Raw genomic sequence first — 26,074 nt, 5'->3', positions numbered from 1 at the left:
ACTATATAATCTTTTGGGCACTTGCCCAACAAGACTTCTAGTCTGGTGCAGGCTATTGCAGATGCTCTTTCGTTGACAGTTAGAAATGTTTTCTCCCCTTCTCACCCCAAACCAGGTCCCTAGTTAAAAGTGGGTGGAGGAAAGGGGGAGAGAGAGACCCCAGGTGAGTCGCTCACCTCTTGAGGTACAATCTTAGACTGTGGAAGGCATGATTTAAGGAGGACACCAACACACTGTTTTGGTTCCACTGCAAATCAAAGGAACTGACTTAAGCCCTGTAGCAGCTTCATAAGGGTGAATGGCTAAACACAACCTTTCTTTTGTTATTTCTGAAGTTTGGTGTGGGAGTACAGTCGTACCTCTGTTCCGCAAGTCCGTTCGACTTCCGAAACGTTTGGAAACCAAAACGCGGCTTCTGATTGGCTCCAGGAAGCTCCTGCAGCCAATCGGAAGCTGCGGAAGCCCCGTTGGACGTTTGGCTTCCAAAAGAAAGTTCGAAAACTGGAACACTCACTTCCGGTTTTCGATTAAATCGTTTGGGAGCCGGAACATTTTTGATTAAATCGTTTGGGAGCTGGAATGTTCCACTCCCGAGGCGTTCAGGAGCCGAGGTAGGACTGTATTTGGTTCTAAATCTCCAACTGCATTTTAAATAATGGCTGCTAGGCTGTTCAGTTGGAACTAGGGTTTTAAACCTGTTTGGATCTCAAACCAGTGGTTTTTTTTAAAGGTAAACTGCAATCTCTTTTCACTTCACCTCTCCACCCTGGCTTTCCTTTTTTTCGAGGGAGGGAAAATTGGGAAAGGCTTAGTTCTCCATTGTAAAGAAGATAAATACAGATGAGGGTGGGATGGGGAACCTTTTCAGTCTGAGAGTCCCATTCCCTCCTGGGCAACACATTCCTTCCTGGGAAAAGTTACAGATTCTATATCTACAACTTGTATGAGCAACACAAATGGGACACTTTAATAGATTTGCTTGTTTTGCATAATTTAGCTTCTAATCATTGAGCGATGAGCAAGGGGAGGGAGTGTTATTGTTTTGTTTGTTATTATGTTGTGTATTTCTGTGTTTTTATACTGTGATCCTCCGATGAAGGGTGGTACATAAATTTAACCACCACCACCACCAACAATATATAGAGCAATGAAACTTCACCCTTACCAGCCATTTGAGATCTGCTCTATGCCCTTTGAATGTGGGTTGGAATCAAGTCTGTTTCAGTTCACTGTCTTTCCCTCCAGCCTCTGATCCAGACATAGGCAAACTCAGCCCTCCAGATGTTTTGGGACTACATCTCCCATCATCCCTGGTCCTGTTAGCTAGGGATGATGGGAGTTGTAGTCCCAAATATCTGGTGGGCCGAGTTTGCCTGTGCCTGCTCTGATCCTTTGCAAGTTGACCCCACACCCTTCCAGGTCTACCTCTGCAGCCACCCATGCTAGAAATGTGCTTACATAGAAGCTTAAATTTCTAGAAGCTGGCTGACGACTGAGTCCAATGGCACAGTCTTGCTAATGCTAGCTTTGTTGTTGTTTAGTTGTTTAGTTGTGTCCGACTCTTCGTGACCTCATGGACCAGAGCACGCCAGGCACTCCTGTCTTCCACTGCCTCCCGCAGCTTGGTCAAACTCATGTTGGTAGCTTCGAGAACACTATCCAACCATCTCATCCTCTGCCGTCCCCTTCTCCTTGTGCCCTCCATCTTTCCCAACATCAGGGTCTTTTCCAGGGAGTCTTCTCTTTTCATGAGGTGGCCAAAGTATTGGAGTCTCAGCTTCAGGATCTGTCCTTCCAGTGAGCACTCAGGGCTGATTTCCTTCAGAATGGATAGGTCTGATCTTCTTGCAGCCCATGGGACTCTCAAGAGTCTCCTCCAGCACCATAATTCAAAAGCATCAATTCTTCGGCGGTCAGCCTTCTTTATGGTCCAGCTTTCACTTCCATACATCACTACTGGGAAAACCATAGCTTTGACTATACGGACCTTTGTTGGCAAGGTGATGTCTCTGCTTTTTAAGATGCTGTTTAGGTTTGTCATTGCTTTTCTAATGCTAGCTACTTAATGGCAATAGACAACAAAATTGGTTTTTGGGTAAACGGAATGCAATTTGCTTCTAGGGGGGAGTTTGTTGAGAGGATGATGCATTCTGTGCTTTAAAATTAGGAGCATACGTGGTAAGTGCCTTACAGTGACTGTTCTCGCACCATTCAGATCTGTGAAACTTGCCACTCTTGGAAAATCTGCTTTCAGTGCCTGCCCAATAGTGTTCCTGAATCTAATTAGCAGTGCATTCCCTCTTGATTTTAACAGTGTCGTAAGGATATTTCTGTCATTTCAGAAACTTACGGTTTGAATGCAAACGTTGGAATCAATGGAATTTAAGTTGGTTGTGACTTAACCTAAGTCTCACTGATTTCAGTGATGAAGTCTGGATCCAGCCCAAGGATTAAAGCCCTTCTTGGTCTCAGCTAGGATAATTTGCAGTTTGGAGTTTTCCCAGCGATACAGTGCAGTGCTTGTCATTCCTAATGCACACTCTCTGTTGCCTTTTCTTGCTTTGGCCACCTGCAACATGTTGGACAGATTATAATAATTTTGGTTTAACATGGAATTGTCTTCTTGGCTGGTAGGAACTGCTGACCACTGCCCCATGTGGCGAAGTGCATAACTACAGTTTTCTGTGAAAGCTCTTCAAGGTTCCACTTGCCAGGCTGGCCATTGACTTTTCCAGAACAGGAAGGAGTATAAGAAGAGGACTTCCTGTTTTTCACTGCTCATTTGGTCAAACAACCGAGATATACCTGCACTCTGCTGTGACTTTTGTTTATGGACTGGGTCTCATTCCCAGCCCCTGAGTGTTGCTGTATTGTTTGCAAAATCACTACGTAGACTGGATTAGAAGGAAGAAATTTTTCTTAGCTCCCACCGAACTTTTCGCTCCATAAGATGCACCTTTTTCCCTCCTAAAAAGTAAGGGGAAACGTGTGCGCGTCTTATGGAGCGAATGCAGGCGGGAGGCTCTGCTCAGCGCTCCCTTTAAAGAGCCGTGTGGAACTTGTGTGCAGCTCTTTGGGGCTTTTCCCTGAGGAGGGAGAAGGGCAGCCCATCAGTCCCTTCTCCCTCCTCAAGGAAAAGCCCCCAAGAGCCGCACACATGCTCCATGCGGCTCTTTAAAGGGAGCATGACTCTTCTGGCTTTTCTGCGAGGTGGGAGAAGGGCAGCCCATCACTGACGGGCTGCCCTTCTCCCTCCTCGGGGAAAAGCCTGCAGGCGCCGAACACACGCTCCACGTGGTTCGTGAAAGGGAGCGCTGAGCAGATCCTGGGATGCATACAGACTCTGCTCAGCGCTCCCTTTAAAGAATATTTTTTTTCTTGCATTCCCCCTCTGAAAACTAGGTGCGTCTTATGGTCAGGTGCATCTTACGGAGCGAAAAATACAGTATATACGAAACTGAAACTAGTCAGAACATCTTAAGCTTCCTTTCCCTGCTGGTCTCACTCAGAACAGATCTCCCCTCCATACAACCATTTCCAAATTACTTGAGTTCCTTCTCTCACGTTACTGTTGCCTATAGCTCATCTCTAACAATGGCCTCTTAATATTTTGTGACCAGTGACCAGGAATGTTGGGCATTTTGGTCCAACAGCATCTAGAAGGCCACAGATTCCCCACCCTAGCTAAGTTCTATTAACGTGCCTGAGGCAGACAGCTGCTCCTTCCTATGGACTTCTATCCAGGCTGGCTACCATTTTATTACCATACGTCTTCTTCACCCCTCATTATCCCGGTGTAAAAGCTGTGTGCTGGGTTTTTCTGAAGGAACCTTGATTGGTTCTTCGAGTGCATTAGCTGTAATGGCAGGGGCGGGCTCAGAATACAAGGACTGGCTCCTTGCTGCTGCAAACCTTGTGCATGGTTGATTCTCGAAGACAAGGGGCACCAGCTATGCTAGGCTGTGCAAATGGTACAAGGAAGAGCAGAGTGAGCAGGTGTTGAGCTGTTGGCTGCAACTGCAATGCTGAACATTAAACTTGTAAAGACGATATAGATAGATAGATGGATAGATAGATAGTGCCACAGTTAATTGGGAAGGAGGAGGCTGCATGGAAGAGATGATGATGATGATGATGATAATTTTATTTTATTTTATTTATACCCCGTCCTCCCTGGCCAGAGCCGGGCTCAGGGTGGCTAACACCAGTAAAATTACAGTAATAACATAATAGGAAAAAAAGACAATTTAAAATACAGGTTAAAATGGAATTTAAAATGCAGCCTCATTTTAAAAGTAGCCCATATTATTATTATTATTATTATCATCATCATCATCATCATCAAAACCGTAAGGGGGGGAAACATAAGGGTCAGACTGAGTCTAAACCAAAGGCCAGGTGGAACAGCTCTGTTTTGCAGGCCCTGTGGAAAGATGTCAAGTTTCAGATTTACCTGGTGGATAAGCATGTTGTCCTTTCTAAACTGGCCTACATTCCCTTCCTTCTGCTTGAGGAAGCACACAGGGAAACCAAGACACTGAACCCCTAATCACAGCAGCACACCAATTGCTGCTTTTCTCCTGGATTTTTGCCCTATTTTCTTTGTATGCCATTGTCTGACATCCTAGTGGAACATGCTTAACTGCTCAAGAGAAGGCAGGTTGAGGGAAATTCAGCATGGTTCCATACTCTCCCAACATGTTTCTGATGAAAATGTGGGTGCCCTAAGGAAAAACAGGACATTCAGGGATCAAATCAGAAACCGGGATGGCTTCTGAAAATCTGGGACTGTCATAATAATAATAATAATAATAATAATAATAATAATAATAATAATAATAATAATTTATTATTTATACTCCACCCATCTGGCTGGGTTTCTCCAGCCACTCTGGGCCGCTTCCAACAAAACACTAAAATACAACAACCTATTAAACATTAAAAGCTTCCCTAAACAGGGCCACCTTCAGATGTCTTCTAAAAGTTTGGTAGTTATTTTTCTCTTTGACATCTGATGGGAGGGCGTTCCACAGGGTGGGTGCCACTACCGAGAAGGCCCTCTGCCTGATTCCCTGTAACTTGGCTTCTCGTAGCCAGGGAACCACCAGAAGGACACCTGGAAGGTCCATAGTTCATCAAGTGCAGAAGCAACAAGGAGGGAGAAGTTCTTTGTATTCTGGTGCCCTGGAGAATGTGTAGAGAAGTGGTGTCCAAACTTTTTTCAAAGAGGGCCAGATTTGATGAAGTGAAGGGCCGTGAGGGCCGACGAAGGGGCCAACCAAAGTTGTTGAGCTTCTTTTAGGATTGAAGTTGTTGAGTGTTTTTTTTTTATTTTACCCCAGGAAATAAACTGCCACAGGGGCCGAATTAGGCCCCCCAAACAGACTTTGGACATGCCTGGCGTAGAGGGAGCATTTGTTTCTGGGTTTGAAAATTAGAAGCACTTTAAAAGCATAAGCATTTTTTCTATTCCCCTCTGTAGAACGTAGTAAGAGCTGGAGGTCTGCTCTCTTAGGAGGTCAGCATTATAAGAGAAAAGGAGACCAAGTCTGAAGAGTGGAATCCCATCCATATCTAACCTGGATCGTGGGAGATCAGGAGAGCAGCAAGGAGAGACTGGGCCTTCTCTGTCATAGCACCCCCTGCCTGGTGTTTTTGCTTTTATCTGGACAGCAGCAACAATATTGTACTGCTAACTCTTATTTTATTACTGTATTTATTTGCTGTAAGTTGCTTCAGGGCTTCTTCTTTTAAAGTGGCAAATGCTTATATTTAATAAACCTAAATTAGCCGGCTGTACACATGAGATCCCAAGCAGGAAAATGGCAAGATTTGGGTCTGCTTTTCCAGTTTGCACCTTGTGAACAACTTCTTCCTTTGCTGACCATTTTACCTAGGACACTTTTTAACCCTCCATCTTTTAAAAAAGTTAAAGCAAAAGTGCAGTTAGTGTCCTTTGTAAAAAAAGTCCCTTTCGTACTCATACAGGAGGGAGGGAGGGAGAGAGAGAGAGATTGATTGCTGTATCCAAACCCATTCCTGCAAAGCATGAATTGCAATTCCACACACAGCTTACAGTGGAAGGGCAATGATTTGCTAGCTCTAGGAGTTTACCGATCTGGAAGCATCCCCAGAATTTGCGAATGAGTTGGCTGCCCTCATCCTTTCCCTGCTTTCCGTTGTTGGGGCGAAAGCAGAAGAGTACCGTGTACAAGGAAACTGGAGGAGGCGGTAAAGGGGGAAAGCAAGACCCCTCCTCCTCCGGGCCATAGGTACGTAATGTGCTGTACATTATTTGTGGGAGGAATCACGCAGAAGTAAACAGGCTCCGGTTCTGTTTGACTCCTTCTCTACTCTTCTGGAAATGACACTGGTGTTCTCGTGTCTTTGCAGCGGTATTTCCTTGCCAGTTTTGGTTCACAGGTAGCAAACTCTGGGTTGGTTGTGACTGTATGGACCTCCTGGAGAGGAGGACAGAGTTTCTTTGCTCCTTCCTGTTTTTCCCGTTCTGTTTTTGGCTGCCATACAGCACTGTGCTAAGCCAAGGTTTGGGCCAGGGGATACGTCCGTAAACCAGTTGTTTCCTTCCCGTTCGAACAGAATCTTTTCCTGTTCATCGTGTGGGCGAAACTTGTGTTGTTTTGGATCATTCCAAATCCTGGCAGTTTGCTTCTGGTGACAGTCATCCTGTGGTCTCCCTGATTTATAAAGAAGATAGAGGAATATACCATGCAGTGAAGAAAGCATTAGGTTTCGTCTGCCCTTTGGCAGGTTGGAGTTGAGGTGTTAGCTTTTCAGCTCCTTTTGCTCCGAATAAAGGTATTTATGCTTGTGCGGCATCTAATTCCCCCCCTTCTCCTCCTGCTAATGGGTCAGCACAGCTACCGGCTTGGTCACAATGATTGATGTTTCAGAGGCCTGCTAGAAATGAGCAATGCCTTCTTAAGTTCACAGATAATAGCATTGTGCTGAGACCCCAGCAATAAACCTTCCTTGCGTTTTCTTGCTCTTCCTTTTTCTTTTGTTTGTCTGCAGTTGCAGATCTGTGTTGTGCTCCATCCCATTGTGTCACTTTTACGCAGTGATACTATCCCAATTACTAATTCAGGTATTTATTTTTCGTTTGGTTCGTGCGGCTAAAGCAACTTCAGCTAAGAAGGATACGGGGTTAAAGGTGACTCAGATAAAGTTGGACCAGGGCTTCTCAAGTGCCCACAGCAATGTCTTGTCTTAGCTTTGGAGGTTTGTTTATTATTTATTAAAGCACATCTTACCCTGCTCTTCAGAACAAGAGAAAGTCAGTCCGTGCCCTCAGGCTCACAACCTAAAAGACACGAAGCAGAAGGAAAAGAGGAGGAGGAGGGAGGAGGAAAGAAAAGCAAGCGGAGGCACCAGTTGTTAAACCTGCCCCCCCCAAGTGCAACACAAAGTTGCACTTCGTGTGTTGCACAAAGTGTGCAGTTCAAACCAACCTTTTCAACCCCAGTGATAATTACAGTAGTAAAAGTGAAATTTTGTATGGTCTGCACCACTAACAGGAGAGGGATGTGTGGGTGGCGCTGTGGTCTAAACCACTGAGCCTAGAGCTTACCAATCAGAAGGTCGGTGGTTCGAATCCCTGCAACGGGGTGAGCTCCCGTTGCTCGGTCCCTGCTTCTGCCAACCTAGCAGTTCGAAAGCACATCAAAGTGCAAGTAGATTAATAGGTACCGCTCCGGTGGGAAGGTAAACGGCATTTCCGTGCGCTGCTCTGATTTGCCAGAAGCGGCTTAGTCATGCTGGCCATATCATCCGGAAGTTGTACGCCGGCTCCCTCGGCCAATAAAGCGAGATGAGCGCCGCAACCCCAGAGTCGGCCACGACTGGACCTAATGGTCAGGGGATCCTTTACCTTTACCTTTTTACTAACAGGAGAGGTTCCTGTTTGCTTTGGGTATGCAGTGCAATCTGGAGGTGGGAGACTTGGCTGCTGATAAATATCTTAGGGTGGTAGACAGGAAAAACATATGAAACACTGATATATGCAGTGGATTAGTTAACACCTTCTGAACTGGAAACAGGTTTTTATTGTACCTTTCCCGACTTCAGAGTTCTCGAGCCCCACCCTTATTAATGAAGCACAAAGGGGAGAAAAAAAGTTGTTGCCTTATCTCTGGCCCCAGACAGATGTCTTGAGACGGTTTGGTGCCTGAGGCAGAAAAATCCAGATAATTCGTCTCCTCTCTCCCCTAGTGATAAGAACATGATTGTGCTTTTTCAAGGCTCCCCATTTTTCCAGTGGTCTTCTCTAGCCTGGTGCCCTCAAAATATGTTAGACTTAACCTCATCAGCCCCAGCCAACTGGGTTTATTTATACAATTTTATTGTTTCATTTGTTGATTTATTTTACTGATTCCATCAAATCTGCATAACGCTTGACTGTAAACAACAACAAAGCGGTTTAGAATAAAAGAACAAGATGAATTGCAAAAACAACATGGGGAACTTGCCTAAAGTTGCAATCTCATGCGCGCTTACTCAGGAGTAAGCCCACTTCAGAGAGCATGATTTTTGATGAATTGTATTTAAATGCTACTAATCCTTTATAAACATTTGTAAGCCTTTTTAATTTTTTTTTGAAAAGCGCAATTTTAAGAGTAAATATCAAAGTATGGCATTTTAATCTTTCTATGCTTTGTAAGGCTTTGAAAATATGTAATGTCAGACGTGACTGTGGTGTTGTAGTTATTTGTGTCACAAGTGAAACTAAAAAATCGGGGGGGGGGGGTTGTTGGAGAAAGATGGACAGGCATGGGAATATTTATGTGATAATTGGGTATAGATGCGCACAGGAAGTCTTCCAGTGCTGCTTAATTTACTGCTCTTTTAATTAAAAAGAACCCACTTGATATACAGGTTTTGGGCCTGGGAATGCTCCTTTGCGTTTTAACAGGCCTACAAATTGTACAGCCAACTTGTACATCGGCAAAGGTTCTTCTGGGAAGTCTGGGGAATCTGCTGAAAGACTTGACGATAAAGTTGATAAGAGAGGAAGATATGGAGAAGGATTGAACACCCGATCACCTGTGGATCTCTTTTCTTGTAGTGCCTGAAGGACTTGCCTTCTCCGACATTTTTCTTGAGCAGTGTTTTTCAGTCTTTGATATAATAATAATAATAATTTATTATTTATATCCTGCCCATCTGGCTGGGCCTCCCCAGCCGCTCCCATCATCCCTGTCTCCTTAGGAACACAGAATTGTAGAGTCACCAGGTCCAATCACAAGGCCCAATCCCAGCAATGCAGAAATCCTGCCCACAGATAGGGAGATGATTATGATTACATTTATCAGTTGCTTTAGACAATAAAAAATGATCAGGGCAACCTATCCCAGTAAAAGGCAACACGTAAAAGCAATAAAAAAACAGATTTTTAAATATGCAAAATACATAAAACACTAGTAGTAATGACAAGTCATTCCCACAGGGTGGATAAAAATCAATGATTTTTTAAAATTTAAATCAGATTTTAAAAATTTAAATAAGATTTTTTTTAAAAAAATTGATTTTTAAAATAAAATGCTTTTGGAGGAGAAATCTTCTAAATCTTTCTAAATCTTTTCTATTTAAGTTACATTATAGTCCAAAGGCTATTCATCAGGAAATAAGGTTTTATTTTAAGTTTTCCATGTGTGCTAAAACTCAGTGTTTGTTTTTTTTTAAAAAGTTTAACCACATCAGTTAACAAACATGGATACATAGGCTATAATGTTATTGTTCTGGTTAAATACATTGTTTAAATTGTTATTAAGGAAATGATTATGTTTCTCCTTCCAATAAAGTACAGCAGAAAAGTTGTCCAAATATAAACAGTTAACTTATTAAACCGCACAATAATTTCATAATTCTCGGTCTATGTATTTCTAATAGTATAACCAAATCAGTAATTTTTTATATACAGTGGTACCTCAGGTTACGTACGCTTCAGGTTGCATACGCTTCAGATTACAGACTCTGCTAACCCAGAAATAGTACCTCGGGTTAAGAACTTTGCTTCAGGATGAGAACAGAAATCGTGCTCCGGCGGCACAGCGGCAGTGGGAGGCCCCATTAGCTAAAGTGGTCTTCAGGTTAAGAACGAACCTCCGGAATGAATTAAGTACATAACCAGGGGTACCACTGTAACTGTAAAAACTACTCTGAAAATTTATTACTCCAAAAATGAAACCTTCCTCTGTTGTCTTTCTGTAAAAAAATGATTTAAATCAAGTCTTACTGACTAGTGATTTAAATCGTCTTACTGACTTACTGACCCTCCTTTAAGATGGGCATCACCATAAGAGGCAACAGTGCTTAACCAAAGCCCTGGGGAAACCAAAGAGTCAGTGAAAACTGACTCGATGAGCATTCCACCTGTGATGAGGAGGGGAGGCACCACTTGAAAAGGTCTGTTCCCATGTGGCCACCCTCCATACTTCCTTCTGGTGGGGTATCCAGAGAAGGGCCTCCGGTGAAGATCAGTTACCTTCGGGGCCCAATTCAAAGTGCTGGTTTAGACCTCTAAAGCCTTAAATGGCTCAGAACCACAAAACCTCAGGGACCACCTCTCCCTATATAAACCAACCCAGACTCCATGAGTTCATCATCTGAGACCCTTCTTTGTGTGCCTCCTCCATGTGAGGGTGGTGGCAGGAGAATGGGGCCTTTTCTGCAGTGGCTCCCCGTTTGTGGGATGTTCTCCCCAGGAAGGTTTGCCTGGCGCCTTCATTATATATCTTTAGCAGCCAGGCAAACACCTTAGATTTATTAATATTCCACAGCCTTTAAAATGTGTTTCTGGGAAGGAGGGGGTTGTTATTGTTTTGTTCTTTTAACTATTTACTTGTGTTTTTAGCTTGTATTTTAATCCTGTGAACTGCCCTGAGGTATTCGGATGAAGGCAGGTATAGACATCTAATAATAATACAGTGGTACCTTGGGTTAAGAACTTAATTCATTCTGCAGGTCCGTTCTTAAACTGAAACTGTTCTTAACCTGAGGTACCACTTTAGGTAATGGGGCCTCCTGCTGCCGCCAGGCGATTTCTATTCTCATCCTGAAGCAAAGTTCTTAACCTGAGGCACTATTTCTGGGTTAGTGGAGTCTGTAACCTGAAGCATCTGTAACCCAAGGTACCACTGTAGTCGTCATTATCATCATCATTGACACTCAAACCTCCCCATTCCCCCATATTCGGATCAACAGTAGCTCCGTTCAGGTGTTTCCATGCAACTGAGATGGTGTAGAGTTTGGCAGAAGGGGGTGTGCCATCTGCAAAGGGCATATTCTATATGTTAATTCAGCAAAGATCCCATAGATTGCACTGCATTATGCTTTGATGATGCCAAAATTTGGGTGCACCGTAAGAGGAAGAACTCATTGGTGGCTGTCTACTGAGAGAAGAGAATGAAGAAGAAGCCAGTTTGGGTGACCCCCTTTCCCTCCTGCCCCACATCTCTCTAAATCTGATGTTGCGGCTTTGGGGACTATCCAGAGCCTTTTTAGAGGGGGCGTTGGGCGCTGCAGCAGTCACTGAAAATTGGCTGGAAAGTCACCAATGGAGACTACACTAAGAATGAAAAGGTGGATAAATGCAGTAGCTTTGAAACTGCTTTTATGGTACTGCTGTCTGTGTATTTGCATAGCAAGAGGTGGAAGGAAGCTCTTGGAATAAATGCCTGATGGGAATGAGCATCTGCTCCCCCACCCCCCAGTTTTTGCGCAATGAATATAAGTTATCTGCAGCATAAGACTTGCAGCTTTGCTGTACATGTGACAGTAAAAAAAAAAAGGCTGTCCAATTTAACCTGGCATGTCTGATATTGTGACATTTTAGGAGGTCTTCTTCTTGGTATTATGCAGTGCTTAGAAGACTTCTAGAATTAAAATCTTAAAATAGCAGCAAATCTGGCTGTGCATTGAGTACTGTGTGTGCATAGGTGAGCTTGTCCATCAGTAAACTTGAAGTCATTTCAAAAATGTCAGTTCCAGAATTCACCAAGCTGAGGCTTGATCAACGGTTGAAAGTCCACTGTGCAAAAGGTTACAGAGAATGAAATTGAGAGCACTGGTCATTCTGCAGAAAAGGGGCGTTTGCTAGAAGAACTGTTGTTGTTTAGTCGTTTAGTCGTGTCTGACTCTTCGTGGCCCCATAGACCAGAGCACGCCAGGCACTCCTGTCTTCCACTGCCTCCCGCCATTTAGTCAAAGATCCTTCATGGATCACTGCCTTGCCGTGGCGAAGGGGCTTGTTTAACTCAGAGAAGCTATGAGCTATGCTGTGCAGGGCCACTCAAGATGGGCAGGTCATAGTGGAGAATTTTGACCAAACGTGATCCACCTGGAGCAGGAACTGGCAAGCCACTCCAGTATCCCTGCCAAGAAAACTCCATGGACAAAGACAACAGAAGAACTGGAGATGTACAAAATCTAGTCATGGACTAGGGTACCCCTCTGAAAAAAGCTACTCATCTCAGATGAACTTTTAGCTCCCTTAAAATACTTTGTAGCACCCCCAATTCACTTTTAATCCTGCTCTAAGTGAAATTTGGCCTGCAGCAAAATGTTTTGTGGAAGTTCTTGAATTGCAGAATGCCCTTCCACAAGGGAAAAGTTAACAGTCTCAGAAATGGCAAACACAGTATGTTGGGAAAGGGGTGGAATATGCAGAAATGGATCTAAGAAGAACAGTAGTGGTCTTGACTTGGGGAAACATTGGAAAAATCAATTGGCTGGTACCAGTTACATGATTCAAAAGCACCTGGTCGCATTAATGCTCCCCCCCTCAATAGTAAGAGTCCTGCTGCATCCATTATGTGCCATTTAAGTAGAAAATGTGGAATTTGTATATCTTCATCAATCTAGGAGGGCTTGTCGTCTCTAGAACTAGATTTTCCTACTGTGCTGATGATGCTCTTGGCATGGCTGCCTTGCAACACTCAGGTAGCCACACCCAGTTCTCTCTTTTAATTGGCAGCTCGTTTGCTTGACTTATGCAAGGGCTAGATTTCCTCTTCTGCCTTGTAACCGCCCTAGATAGAAGGAAGGAGCAGATAACACTTGGAGAACGGCTGTTCTCTCAAGCAGATTGCAGGCTCTCATTTCAAACATTTTATCAGCCTGATTGTTCTTCGCAGTGAGGAGTGAGGTTTGCAGGAACATAGGAAACTGCCTTATACTGTGTCCCACTGTTGGTCTGCCTCATTCAGTATTGTCTGCACCAGGGGTAGGCAAACTAAGGCCCGTGGGCCGAATGCGGCCCAATCGCCTTCTCAATCCGGCCCACGGAAGGTCTGGGAATCAGATTGTTTTTACATGAGTAGAATGTGTCCTTTTATTTAAAATCCATCTCTGGGTTATTTGTGGGGCATAGGAATTCATTCTCCCCCCCCCATATAGTCCAGCCCCCCACAAGGTCTGAGGAACGGTGGACCAGCTGGAAAAGGTTGCGGACCCCTGGTCTACACTGACGGACAGCAATTCTCCAGGGTTTCAGATGTGGGCCATTCCCAGCCCTGTTTAGAGAGGCCAGGGACATTCTGAATGCAGTGCATATTCTTCGATTGAGCTATGGCCCTTCCCACATGGTGAGAAATCATTCTTGCCCAGGAAGGATACTTGTAAAATGCCCTGGGCCCTGGAGACCTGTGGTTAAACTTCTCATGCTTCAGTTTGCTTTACTGAGTTTTGAATCTCTTTACAAGCACCCGTTGATTAGGAATAAATTACCCAGCCTAGGCTTCAAGTCAGGCAGATCAGATCTGATGACCTCCAAGCCAAATATGGTGCCACCTTAAAGGCCTGAACATATAGACGCATAGAATTGCAGAACTGGAGAGGGGGGGGGCTGCGGATCATCTATCCCAACCCCCAGTAAGGCAGGAATATGCAGCTGTCCACCTCTCTCCATACAAGCCTACCTGGACCCTGACATCATCCTCTTGAAGACCTTCTTTGTGTGCCTCCTCCACGAGAAGTCCAGAGGGTGGCAACATCAGAAGCAGCCTTTTCTGTGGTGGCTCCCCATTTGTGGAATGCCCTCCCCAGGTTATGGAGCCTTCATTATACAACTTTAGGCGCCAGGGTGAAAAAACATTCCTCTTCGACCAGGCCTTTTGGCTGATTAACATCCTTTACTCCTATAAATGTGTTTGTGGGAGGAAGGCGTTTTTATTGGTTTGTGGTTTTTTGTTCTTGTTCTTATTACGCATTTTGTGTTTTTATCTTGTGCTTTTGTTTTGTAAACCAAGATCTACGGATGAAGGGCGGTATAATAAATAAATCAATGCGAATGGAATGCAGAGGAGGGGGTCTTTAAGAGACTGACTCAAAAGGGCTACTTTTATCTTCCAACTTCCCTTTCTGAGGCCTTAGGAGCAGTGTCAGAGATCTTGCTGTTGGGTGTTTCATTAGCAAACATTTTCTTGGTGGGTCCCAGTGACAGGTCGTTCATGATTGGTTTTTGGGTGTGTGTGCTGCTGTTTAAATTGTTTTTGTGCTGGCATGCATTCTCTCCCCCCCCTCCGCCCCCCCCCCGAATCATGTTTTTAAGTGTCACATTTTTGCTTCTATCATAGCAGTTTTGGAAAACTGCACATTATGCTAAGATCTAAAATATGGTATGAATAAACAATATTGTGATTGAACTGTGTTTTGTATAGTTGCCTCTTTCTATTTGTCCCAGTACAGTACTTGATTTTTTTTTTTTAAGTTCAACCTAAGAATCCTATATAAAGTGTGTAAATTCTTCTTATGGTACTATTCTTCTTCCTCTTCTTCTTCTTCCTCCTCCTCTTCTTATTTGGCGATCACTCGTAGCCGAGTAAGATTGTCTTCCATAAACACGGTTTTAACAATGAGTCCGTAAGTGACTATGGAGGCCTATTCTGGATCCACACGTCCTTCCACAGTGGGGTCATTGGCGGGAGTTGATCATGGTGTGGATTTGCCAAGTGTGCCTTCCTCCTAGCACGTTTCTCCCTTGCATCCTGAGTTCGAGTGTCTTCAAAGCCCAGGACACCTTTGGTAAAGGCTGTTCTCCAACTGGAGCGCTCGCACGCCATTGTTTCCCAGTTGTCAGTGTTTATACTACATTTTTTTAGATTTGCCTTGAGACAGTCATTAAACCTCTTTTGTTGACCACCAGCATTACCCTTTCCATTTTTAAGTTCGGAATAGAGTAGTTTACATTTATACTATACATTTAACCACTCGCACCCCCCAAAAAAACCCTGGGAGCTGTAGTTTACTCCCCACAGAGCTACAATTCCCAGCACCCTTAACAAACTACAGTTCACAGAATTATTTGCAAGAGGGAATGTGCTTTAAATGTATAATGTGATACAGTGGTATTAGATCACACACTTAGAGACCTTTAATGAACTCGTTCTCCTTCAACACCTGATTTAAGACCAGTCTTCAGGGGTAACTGCATATATAAGTTGGCTGGCACTGCTGGTGTTAAGAAACTGATGCAGCTTTACCTGCTGACACAATACAGCCAGACTCCCATTTCTCTTTGCTTGCTCTTCTTTTTCTCTTGGCTAATAGCTGGGGAGAATCAGATAGCAACCTTTTCTGCAAATCCTGCAGTTTAACTCTATAGTGTGTTAGTGTGGGGTTCTTTTTGGCATGTTCCCTGAAAATGCCAGAATCTTAAAGCAACAACAACATTTTTAATTCTGTTTCATCTTCATCTTCAGTTGGTCCAGGAAAATACTGTCAAGACATAATTTTTAAAATTATTTTTAAAATGAATGAAAACATTTCAAGGATTGCGGCTAGGTGGTACACTGTTCGTGAGCCTAATTATACAATTTCTTTTATCAGCGCTTAGAAGCAGTAAGATTCCACCTTTCTATTTTATTTTAACGTACATATATGTGTTTTCTTCCAGCTAAACTTGCAAAGCGGTCCCAGGAGAGAGAAAATCTTGGTATGCTCGTCTGGTCGCCCAACCAGAATATTTCTGAAGCAAAGTGTAAGTCTCTGGATTTTTGCTTCCCCCAACCCCCCTACTTTTTTTTTTTTTAAAAAAAGCCTGTTTAAAAAGGCAAATAAAATAAAACACCAGGATGCTTTCTCACTGGGGAGAAACTACAGCTGTAACCTACTTTGTGTTTTCATTGTCCTTTAAGTGGAATTTTGAGTCTGTGATGTAACACAACCTTACGCAAGGTTTGCTGAGGCTGATGGGAGGTGTTGTCAAAAACCTCTGGATGGAGAAAGCATCTTTAATTCCTTCATTTCCTAATCACACATCTTGTGAAAATTCAGAATGCAAGCTTCCCAGAATTCTCACTAAATTATTGGACGTGTTCTATGAAGCATTGGTCAAGGATAAGTGTCATTGGCGTTACTGGTTTAGAGAGGGAGGAAGGAAAAAATAATGGCAGCTCAGCTGCAGGAGTAAAGTTTGTTGGGAGCAGGGCTGCCCCTAAGAATCAAGTGGGGAGTAACTGTTCAGAGGCAAGTATTCCCATTCCTGCTATTTAATTAACAAGTTTCCGATAAGAATCCCCAAAAATATCAGGGTGACTGAAAATAGGTTATTTGCACTTTTCTTACTGACTTTTTTTTATAAAGAACCTTTTAAAAACGTGGAATGGCCACTCAAATTTTCATTATTAGCCCTCAAACTAACTAACAGTAGAACATCTGTTTGTTATTGAAAGCATTTTTACCCTCTCTCTTAGCCAAAAAGTTTCCTTGAGTGGCTTGCAAAAACTGATGACTCATTCAGGGAGTCATGACACACGGCGAAAAAAGAAGGGGAGGGAAGAGGGAAAAGACAAGCACAAATTGCAGCTCTTATAACACAGTTCTGTAGTTTTGCCTGTGCGGATTCTCTCTTGTCTCCCCACCATATCATATTTGGAAACAGAGCAGGTGACAACATTTGGGCCAGGCAGGAAGGATTGTTCCTGGTACACAGTTCTTCCTTTGGGCCAGTGGCAGGTGTGGTTGGAGAATGCCTGCGGCCTTGCCCTAGAGAAAGACATGAGGGTCAGTTACAGAGGCTTGATGGGCCTTGGTCTGAGGCTCCCCATCCTTTTCTGCTCTATTTTTAACCTGGCCAATTGCATGTTGGATGTGCATTCTGTGAGGTTTGCTGTTACCTGGCTACATTCAGATCATCCCAGTATATGCTTGGAAATAGTAATGACTGGCCACTGAACATATTTTGTGAATCTTAAATGATGCCGTTAGCGTAGCATTCAGCATAGATTGCGTTAGGTGTTTTCGATTTGTTCTGCTCTATAAGACTCACTTTTTCCCTCCTAAAAAGTAAGGGGAAATGTGTGTGCGTCTTATGGAGCGAGTGCAGGCTGCGCAGCTATCCCAGAAGCCAGAACAGCAAGAGGGATTGCTGCTTTCACTGTGCAGCGATCCCTCTTGCTGTTCTGGCTTCTGAGATTCAGATTTTTTTCCCCTTGTTTTTCTCCCCCCAAAGCTAGGTGCGTCTTGTGGTCTGGTGCGTCTTATAGAGTGAAAAATACGGTATATTTTCACCATATGCTGTTGCAAGGAACATTGTCCAAACACAGAAAATGCTTTGAAGAGCGTCAAGCTTTGCTGAATGGTTCCAACTTTTAAACAGCTTATACAGACACTCATGTTTTAAAACAACAACAACATAATTATGATTTATTAATGTCCTTTTTGTATTCTTCAGGTACATACTGTTCCCTTATCCAACCATGAGGGATAGAACTTTTTGGAAAGTGATTTAAGGCTCTCAGTTCTGATAGGGTAGAAGGAGGTTTGCAGCTCTTGGTCTTTATTCTCCTTCCCCTTTATACTTCCACGGGATGAAGCTTTTCTGAGATCTTGTGAAGCTTTGCATCTGCAAATTAGCATGCGTTCTAATTTGAGCTGCTCAGAAAAAAGTGTAGAGCTGATGTTCTCTAAAAGTTGTTGTTACAGTGCGCTTTAGGGCAAAAACTGTTGGTGCCGCCTTAAATATAACCAAGACAACGCAAATTAAAAAATAAAATAAAATTGGAACATAGGGAAAGGTGGGCAGTCATGACCACATGGGCCCTGGACTTGTCTTTAGCCTTTTCCAAGGAGCTATAACACCTGCCTCCCAAATGAGCAGAAGGCGTGGTCTGTTGTTTTCCTTCCAGTTTTCTATAAATATTATACGTCGACTGACTTGCAAGGTTAAATCACGATAAGGCAGAGTAAGTTCTCTCTTCCGGGGTCTTCGCTATAGGATGGCCAAGCTGCGGATGACCAGCGGAACTTGTGGCCCCTCAGAAGTTGCTGAACTGTATTGCCCATCATCCCTTACCATTGGTGAATCTGGCTGGGGCTGATGGGAGTTGGAGTCCCATAGCATCTGGAAGGGTACAGCTCTCTGCTCGAGGGCATCAGAAAAATTATCAATCCCTCCCCCCCTTAGGTGTTCGTTTTTGGGACAAATACAGTGGTGCCCCGCAAGACGAATGCCTCGCAAGACGAATGCCTCGCAAGACGAAAAACTCGCTAGACGAAAGGGTTTTGCGGTTTTTGAGCTGCTTCGCAAGACGAATTTCCCTATGGGCTTGCTTCACAAGACGAAAACGTCTTGCAAATTTGTTTCCTTTTTCTTAACACCGTTAATACAGTTGCGACTTGACTTCGAGGAGCAACTCATAGAACACGGTGTGGTAGCCTTTTTTGAGGTTTTTGGTGATTTTTGAAGCTTTTCCAAAACTTTTCCGACACTGTGCTTCGCAAGACGAAAAATTCGCTAGACGAAAAAACTCGCGGAACGAATTAATTTCGTCTTGCGAGGCACCACTGTAGTCTGAGATGAGGCTGATTTAATGCAGTGACAGCCAACATAGTGCTCTCCAGAGCTGCCCTCCAAGTTGGACTCCAACTTGTCATTAGCATGGCCTATGTGCAAGGGATGGTGGGAGTTGTAGTCCAACACAAGAAACAACTGTGGGCTGCCAAGACTAGACACAATTTGCTGGTCCCTGTACATGAATTTCTGTAATGGCACGTGCAATTCTCTGCATGTATTCTCTGGTTGATTGACCTATCTCCACTGAGGGTAGAAGGCCATACCACCTTGTTGAAAGTCTATAATGTATGTATGTGTGCACTTTTCTGAAGTTACTGCACTTCTCCTGGCTGTAGACTTTTTGTTTGTTGTTGTTGTAAAAAAAATACCCGCCAGGAGCATTTGAAGTGCCACTTTAATGTGCGATGCACAGGGGAGTGTTATTCTGATCAAAGGCTTCTCCACCCACATCAAAAAACTGAAGGAAAAGCGAAGCTGGGAATAATTTACATAGCCAAAGTACATTTTATTAATACCAGGGAGTTCAACTTGGATTGTCTCTCTTCTCTAACTCCAGAACCAGTGGATCAAATACTATGCAGTGTCAGACATAAAGGGAACCCATGGTTTGGCGCTGTTACTGCATGAGTGATATTTGGGTCCACATGTTTCATCCTCCCCTTGTCTGCTCAGGACCCTTCATTTAGTTCTGGTTCTTGGCAAACCATAGTTTCTTGTGCAAACTGTGGCTTGCTAAGAGCATGAAGCTGAAGGAAAGAAAGGGAGAAAGTGGATTCAAAGCTTCATTGGTTGCATACTATCCTGCCCTGGTTTGGCATTATGTGATTGAACCTCTGGATCACATGTTCCCCCTCTCTTTCTTCCTTGGCTTAATGAGTTACAGTATTTCCTACTTTTGCTTCATGCCTTTATTTAATTATATTATTATTTAAAATATTTATGTCCTGACGGTTATAAAACATACAAATCATAGCTTGTAGTTACAGTCATACCTCGGGATAAATACGCTTCAGGCTGAGCGCTTTCGGGTTGCGCTCCGCAGAGACCCAGAAGTAACGGAGTGCGTTACATCCGGGTTTTGCCGCTTGCACATGCACAGATGGTCAAAATGACGTCACACACATGCGCAGAAGCGGTGAAATGCGGCATGCGCAGATGCGCTGTCGCATCTTACGTTCTGTTCGGGATGCGAATGGGGCTCCGAAACAGATCCCGTTTGCATCCCGAGGTACCACTGTATATCCAAACTTGCAAATTATTGTTTGAATTTTCTCCTGAACCAGGACTTAGCTGGTCAAGCACAAACCATAGCTGTAGTTGTTCAAGGGCAGCAGCAAACCAGGAAGTAACTAAGTGGATAATTCCCAGAGATGGATCATATAGCACAGGGCTCATTTCCATGGCACCAAACCACACATGTTGGGCAGCCTGTGTTCATATGTACACAGGTCAATATTGAATGCGAATTTTTCTGCAGCCTTTTGTTGCACGTGCATTTGGTCGCAAACCTAAGTTTGGTGTTCCTGTAATATGAAGAGTATTAGGCAGATATCCACCTGTTTCATTGAGCTTTGGTTGAATATTAGTACTTTGTAATGCTGCAATTCGCAGGGATGCGGGTGGCGCTGTGGTCTAAACCACAGAGCCTAGGGCTTGCCAATCGGAAGGTCGGTGGTTCGAATCCCTGCGAGGGGGTGAGCTCCCGTTGCTCGGTCCCAGCTCTTACTCACCTAGCAGTTTGAAAGCACGTCAAAGTGCAAGTAGATAAATAGGTACCGCTCTGACGGGAAGGTAAATGGCTTTTCCGTGCGCTGCTCTGGTTCGCCAGTAGTGGTTTAGTCATGCTGGCCATATGACCCGGAAGCTGTCTGCGGACAAACGCCGGCTCCCTTGGCCTATAGAGCGAGATGAGTGCCGCAACCCCAGAGTCGTCCACGACTGGACCTAATGGTCAGGGGTACCTTTACCTTTACTAATGCTGCAGTTAAGGAGCCATTAATCTTTTTATGTATTATAATTTTAAGGTTGCGTTGGTTTTTTTACCTGCACTTTAAAATTATTTTTAAAATAAATTTAATGCAAATATTAGATTTTTAACCTTTATATACTTTTTACTATTTATTAATGTAAAATAGGATAATGTATAAGAGTGTTCTGTATGAATATTGCATAATCTTAACATATATTTAAAATTGTTTCCTGTTTCATGCACTTGAGGAGATGAGACCAAAGGTTCTCAAATGGCTTGTTAACTTTGTATTATTTATTACGATTACTTTATATACTGCTTCACACCAAAACAGGCTTCTGAGCGGTTTACAAGTATAAAAGCCAATGATTCTAGCCTCTTCCTTCTCTCAATCTTATAATTTCATTAAGTTTTGATATTATGCCAATACACCACACTTTTTTCCACCTCTGCTATTAATTATATTGTCATTGTGTGATAATTGTATTCTAGCTTTGCCCTATGATCGTACGGAGCAGAGCAGACTAAAAATAGTTTTATTAAAAACAAAGAAACAGACACTTCTGGTATGTTACTAGTAGTCAAAGAAAAGTCTTGTGTGTTTGAAGCATTGCTGGGGAAAATTTCCCCTGCAGTGGCTTAATCAAATATGTTCATTTTTCCTAACAATACTCTTAGAACAGCTATAAGGTTCTCCATTTAAAAAATGGAGAGGGGAACTTAAATATCTGTAGATCCACATCTCACTCTGTTCACATTTCCCTGTTTCCAGTTGTTATTCGTGAGGAAAGTTGGTTTTCTACTTTAAAAGTGACGTGCCCCATGTTATTAGCCACAAAGGTCCAGAGTAATTTGACTTAGGTGCAGCCTGCAGCCATTTTGAATCAGTGTGGGAAACTTGCTGTTGGCTCCAGTTGGGTGTACATAGCGATCTGTACTTGGATTCCTGCTAGCGTTGCAACGTTTACTAGACTAAATTTTTTCGATCAGCCAGCAGTCGATGGCTGGGACTGACGGAAGGTCGTAGTCCAAAACATCTTGAGGGCACCAGGTTGGTGAAGCAGGTCACAGATGATAATTAGTCTCTGTGTTTTTGTGAATAGCTTTATATTCAGATATAGATATAAAGCCTAAAGGTAAAGGGACCCCTGACCATTATGTCCAGTCATGGCTGACTCTGGGGTTGTGGTGCTCATCTCACTTCATTGGCTGAGGGAGCCGGTGTACAGCTTCTGGGTCATGTGGCCAGCAGGACTAAGCCGCTTCTGGCTAACCAGAGCAGCGCACAGAAACGCCGTTTACCTTCCCGCCGGAGCGGTACCTATTTATCTACTTGCACTTTGATGTGCTTTCGAACCATTAGGTTGGCAGGAGCAGGGACCGAGCAACGGGAGCTCACCCCGTCGTGGGGATTCAAACTGCCGACCTTCTGATCGGCAAGCCCTAGGCTCTGTGGTTTAACCTACAGTGCCACCTGTGTCCCATTGATATAAAGTCTACTTCATTACAATAATCTTTTTTGTGTTGTAAAGAGTCTCTACCTGTTTTGGGACTACGATTCCCACCATCCCTGACTACTGGGCCTGCTATCTAGGGATGATAGGAGTTGTAGTCCAAAAACAGCTGGAGACCCAAGTTTGGCAAACCCTGGTCTAGAGGAAGATCAGTATAAACTGAGTTATATCCAATTAAATCATACTCGGGGCAGCGTATGAGATTGTTCCTTTGCTTTGAACAAAAGGTGCAAAAAGCTCTCCCTATTGCTCATGCAATGTGAGACCATGATTTCCATTGGTCTTTGGCGCTCTTCCTCCTCCTCCTCCTCTACAACCTTCCTTGTCACATCCCATATTTTTCGGACGATTTTGGACCCTACCACATACACACCGGCTTGGTGGCAAAGTGGCAAGACAAAGGGAGGACTGACAAAACAATGGGGTCCCCACTTACAGTTTACATTTAGCATTGTAAACGAATTCTGTTCTCTATTACAGCAGAGTTTGAATTCGTGCATTCAAACAATAATATCAGTTTACAGTAGAATGTGGAAAGTAAACTACCATGAGAGCTATGGGTGAGGGGTAGTATGCAAATTTAATTAATTAATTAATTAATAAAAAGGTGGCACCCAATTTTAGTCAGACACGGTGAGGACCCATTGGAAGCATTGGGCAGCAAATGCAGAATTATTTTTTTGGGGAGAAGTTTTTATTGTTAAAATAATTCAGCATTAATACACACATATTGTGAATATACAAGCATACAAACATACATTTCATACAGTCCTTAAAAATATTCAAGCATACCTACATTCAGTCCCACAGATAATTCCTTTTCCCATCACCTTTTGAACTTTTGAAAACAGCAATTTGCACTGAAATGCAGGTGCGCAGTTGTTAGCCCTGTTGTTACTATCCTCAAAGTCATTTAGCTGGCCTTCTCCCCAGTGGAAAAAAATAAATACAAAATTGAAATAAAAGTTTCCATATTAATTGCAGCTTCTTTTACCATTTCCCTCCCCTCCCACGCCATGCTCCTAGTTATTAAAAGTATTTTAAGGGGCAGTTTGCCTCAGTGTCGCCCGTAACGCACAAACACACACACACACATTTCTGTTGTTTATTTTCAGTACTATTTTAGCAGGGTTTGTTGGATGTCATTAGCGGCACAGTGGATTCAAAATACTGAATCCTCACACTAGAGGGGGCCGGAGGAAAAGGAAAATCAATACTTTGTTGCCATGGCAACTGGAGGAGGCCTGGGTTGGCCTGGGGTGGTCTCCTCCATTGAATTAATACATTGCTTCGGTTTTCTCTCTCTCTCTCTTTTTTGCCCTCTGCCCATATAACTAGCATAGCCAGCTCCCCTTCAGAGTCCTCAGTTTAGCCGAACAAAAAACTCAGAGCACACATACACCCTATCCTGGAATTCTTTTCTCTTGCAAGACATCATGACGTAGTTGCCTCCTTTATTCCACATGGCGGGATCATACTCTTCACCGGCAAAACATGAACAAGGTTTTCCTGTGTTTTTGCATGTAGGAAGTTTTAGGGAATTGCCCTAAACAGAAACAGATGATAAACAGTACCGGAATCCCAGGTGATATTTTTAAGTTGGCTTTGCTTTGTTTTTGGCGGTGTTGTGGTCAGAACGATGTGATTTCCTTATTTCTTTTTTTTTGGTGTTTCTTGCTGCTCTGATACGACCGATGAAGGTCAGATACGAATATTCTCCCGTCATGTTAAGTTTTACCTGAAGTGCTTCAGGAGTGTTCCAGAAATCTATTGAGTGTCTGCAGGAGACAGTCTGCTGCTGCTATTATTATTATTATTAGTAGTAGTAGTAGTAGTAGTTTCCCTTCTCCCCATTTTTATTCTCACAACAAACCTCTGAGGTAGGCTATAAGCTAAGGGGCCTAAGGTCATGGCTGTGTTGAGATTTGAACCCTGATCTCCCAGGCCCTAGTCTCACCAAATCCCTTGCAATGGATGCACTTTTAAATTTTCAGTGTTCCTAAATTCCTAGCTTTGGTCACATGGTGGCTAAAAAAAACACTCCTTTCTTGCTGATGGAGTGGCTCTAGGATCTTGGAAACTGGGACTCTGCAGCAAAATTAGTAACAGGTTTTTGAACCCCACTCAACCCCAAGACCACTACACCACAGATCATTCCTGACCATGCATAATGTTGGCCGGGGTTGATGGGTGTTCAAAACACAGCATCAGGCTTGGGAAAGTTGGTCTGTGGTCTAAAGACATTTACTTTTTTCAGTAAAACAAGTGCTGTTTTCCCCTCCCTTTTTGTGTAACCCCCGCCCTTGTTATATTTATGAATAAATGTGTACAAGAGTTATTCACTTAAGGGGTGTGTGGAAGGATTAGTAGAAAGGCTGACTGTAACCTAAATTCCAGAGCGTTCAGTGAACTTGGAGAGTCAGGGAATCCTGGGATTAAGCATGCCTTAGCTTCAGCCAGACTATTCGAGCGTGTGACCTGAGAAGCAGGTGATTAAACCCAAGGTTTGAAGGTGATATTAATTTGGGGCATCATGCTCTGTTTCCGATATCCAGGGTTGTGAGTGCCATCGCTCACCTAGTCCAAATGGCATGAGCCCACACAAGACGCGGAGGTATTACCTAGCTTGGGGAAAACTGAGATTTGCAGGAGTACCAAAAATCTTAATAGTGGGAACACCGCAAATGGGTGTTTCATGGCCATGGAATGCCAAGTGGGTTTGGAAATAGACTGGAGTATCAGGCAGGAGGACTGACCAGTGGAGGGTGGTGCTTTTGGGTACATTCTGCTCTCAACCTGTGCTTGCTTGCCTGCCTGCCTTAAACCAGTCCAGGGGGTGTTGCACTCACTGTCTGCTTCCTCCTCCTTAGTCCCAGACTTGCCCTTTTTGGAACTCAATAGGGAATAGGATGGGGACAAAAAGATCTGCTTTATATTGGTTCTGGCTCCCCCTACTGTTGGCTTCCCTGCCTTTGTGACCTATCAGTCCCCAGTGCATCCCAGCTGCTGCTGTGGTTGGCTGGCTGGAACAGTGAACAGGAGCACACCACACTGCAACATTTTAATGCATGTCTCACTTTCCATTGCCGAAGTTCTGGAGTTTCTCATGTGCAATTCAGCCTCAGAATTCAGATGCTGACTATTGGCATATGGCTTAAAATATTAGATTGTGATGTTCTTTTACCAGCTAGTGTGAACTTCTAGCTTCTGTCAATCCTATGTACGTGCAGTCCTATGTAAAAATGTCCCAATGAATGCACCCTTCGTGATAACTGTACGTAGGATTGCAACCTATATGTGAGAAGTGTGTATGGGGCAGAGAAGGCCTAGGTAATTTGTAGTTAATTTCCAGGGAAAGCTGCCTAGGAAACAATTGTTGTGACATGCCCCCCCCTCCTTTTAAGTTTCTTAAATTATATTTCAGTATGCAAAGTTACGTAAAAAAATAAAAGAATTCTAATCTTTACTGGCAGTGTGTCTTTCTAATTATAGTATGCCTTTAATTGTAAATATTTTAATCCAATCAGATTAGGCCTGGGGTTCTTGTCTGGCCTAGTACTTAACAAAAGGAAATCATCACCTTTTCCCAGACTAGGAAGGTGGTTAGGGGGAGTTGAGAATTGGGAGAAATACCTCCGTTTCTGCTAACTCGGGAAGGACTTTTACTGTGGATTCAGGGGAACAGGCTGGCATGCATGTCTTGCTCATTTCTCTTTAATGGAGAGCTGGCAGACATGGGAATCTCTTAGGTAAAAGGACCCCTGGACGGTTAAGTCC

General features: G+C 43.5%; 1 protein-coding gene across 2 annotated transcripts in view; it reads left to right on the top strand.

The window, feature by feature from the left end:
* RCOR1 (REST corepressor 1) overlaps positions 1 to 26,074 on the top strand; it is a 140,216-nt gene that overhangs the window by 33,474 nt on the left and 80,668 nt on the right. For both annotated transcript variants that reach the window (XM_081193266.1, XM_081193265.1), the window contains exon 3: positions 15,914 to 15,997. In XM_081193266.1, the coding sequence (XP_081049392.1) occupies positions 15,914 to 15,997 (84 nt within the window). The remainder of the gene's footprint in view (positions 1 to 15,913; positions 15,998 to 26,074) is intronic.

This window comes from Podarcis bocagei (genome assembly GCF_964188305.1).
Source record: "Podarcis bocagei genome assembly, chromosome: 1".
Classification (NCBI taxonomy): domain Eukaryota; kingdom Metazoa; phylum Chordata; class Lepidosauria; order Squamata; family Lacertidae; genus Podarcis; species Podarcis bocagei.
The sequence above is the reverse complement of the archived record's forward strand: the minus strand, read 5'-3'. Positions and strand labels throughout refer to the sequence as shown.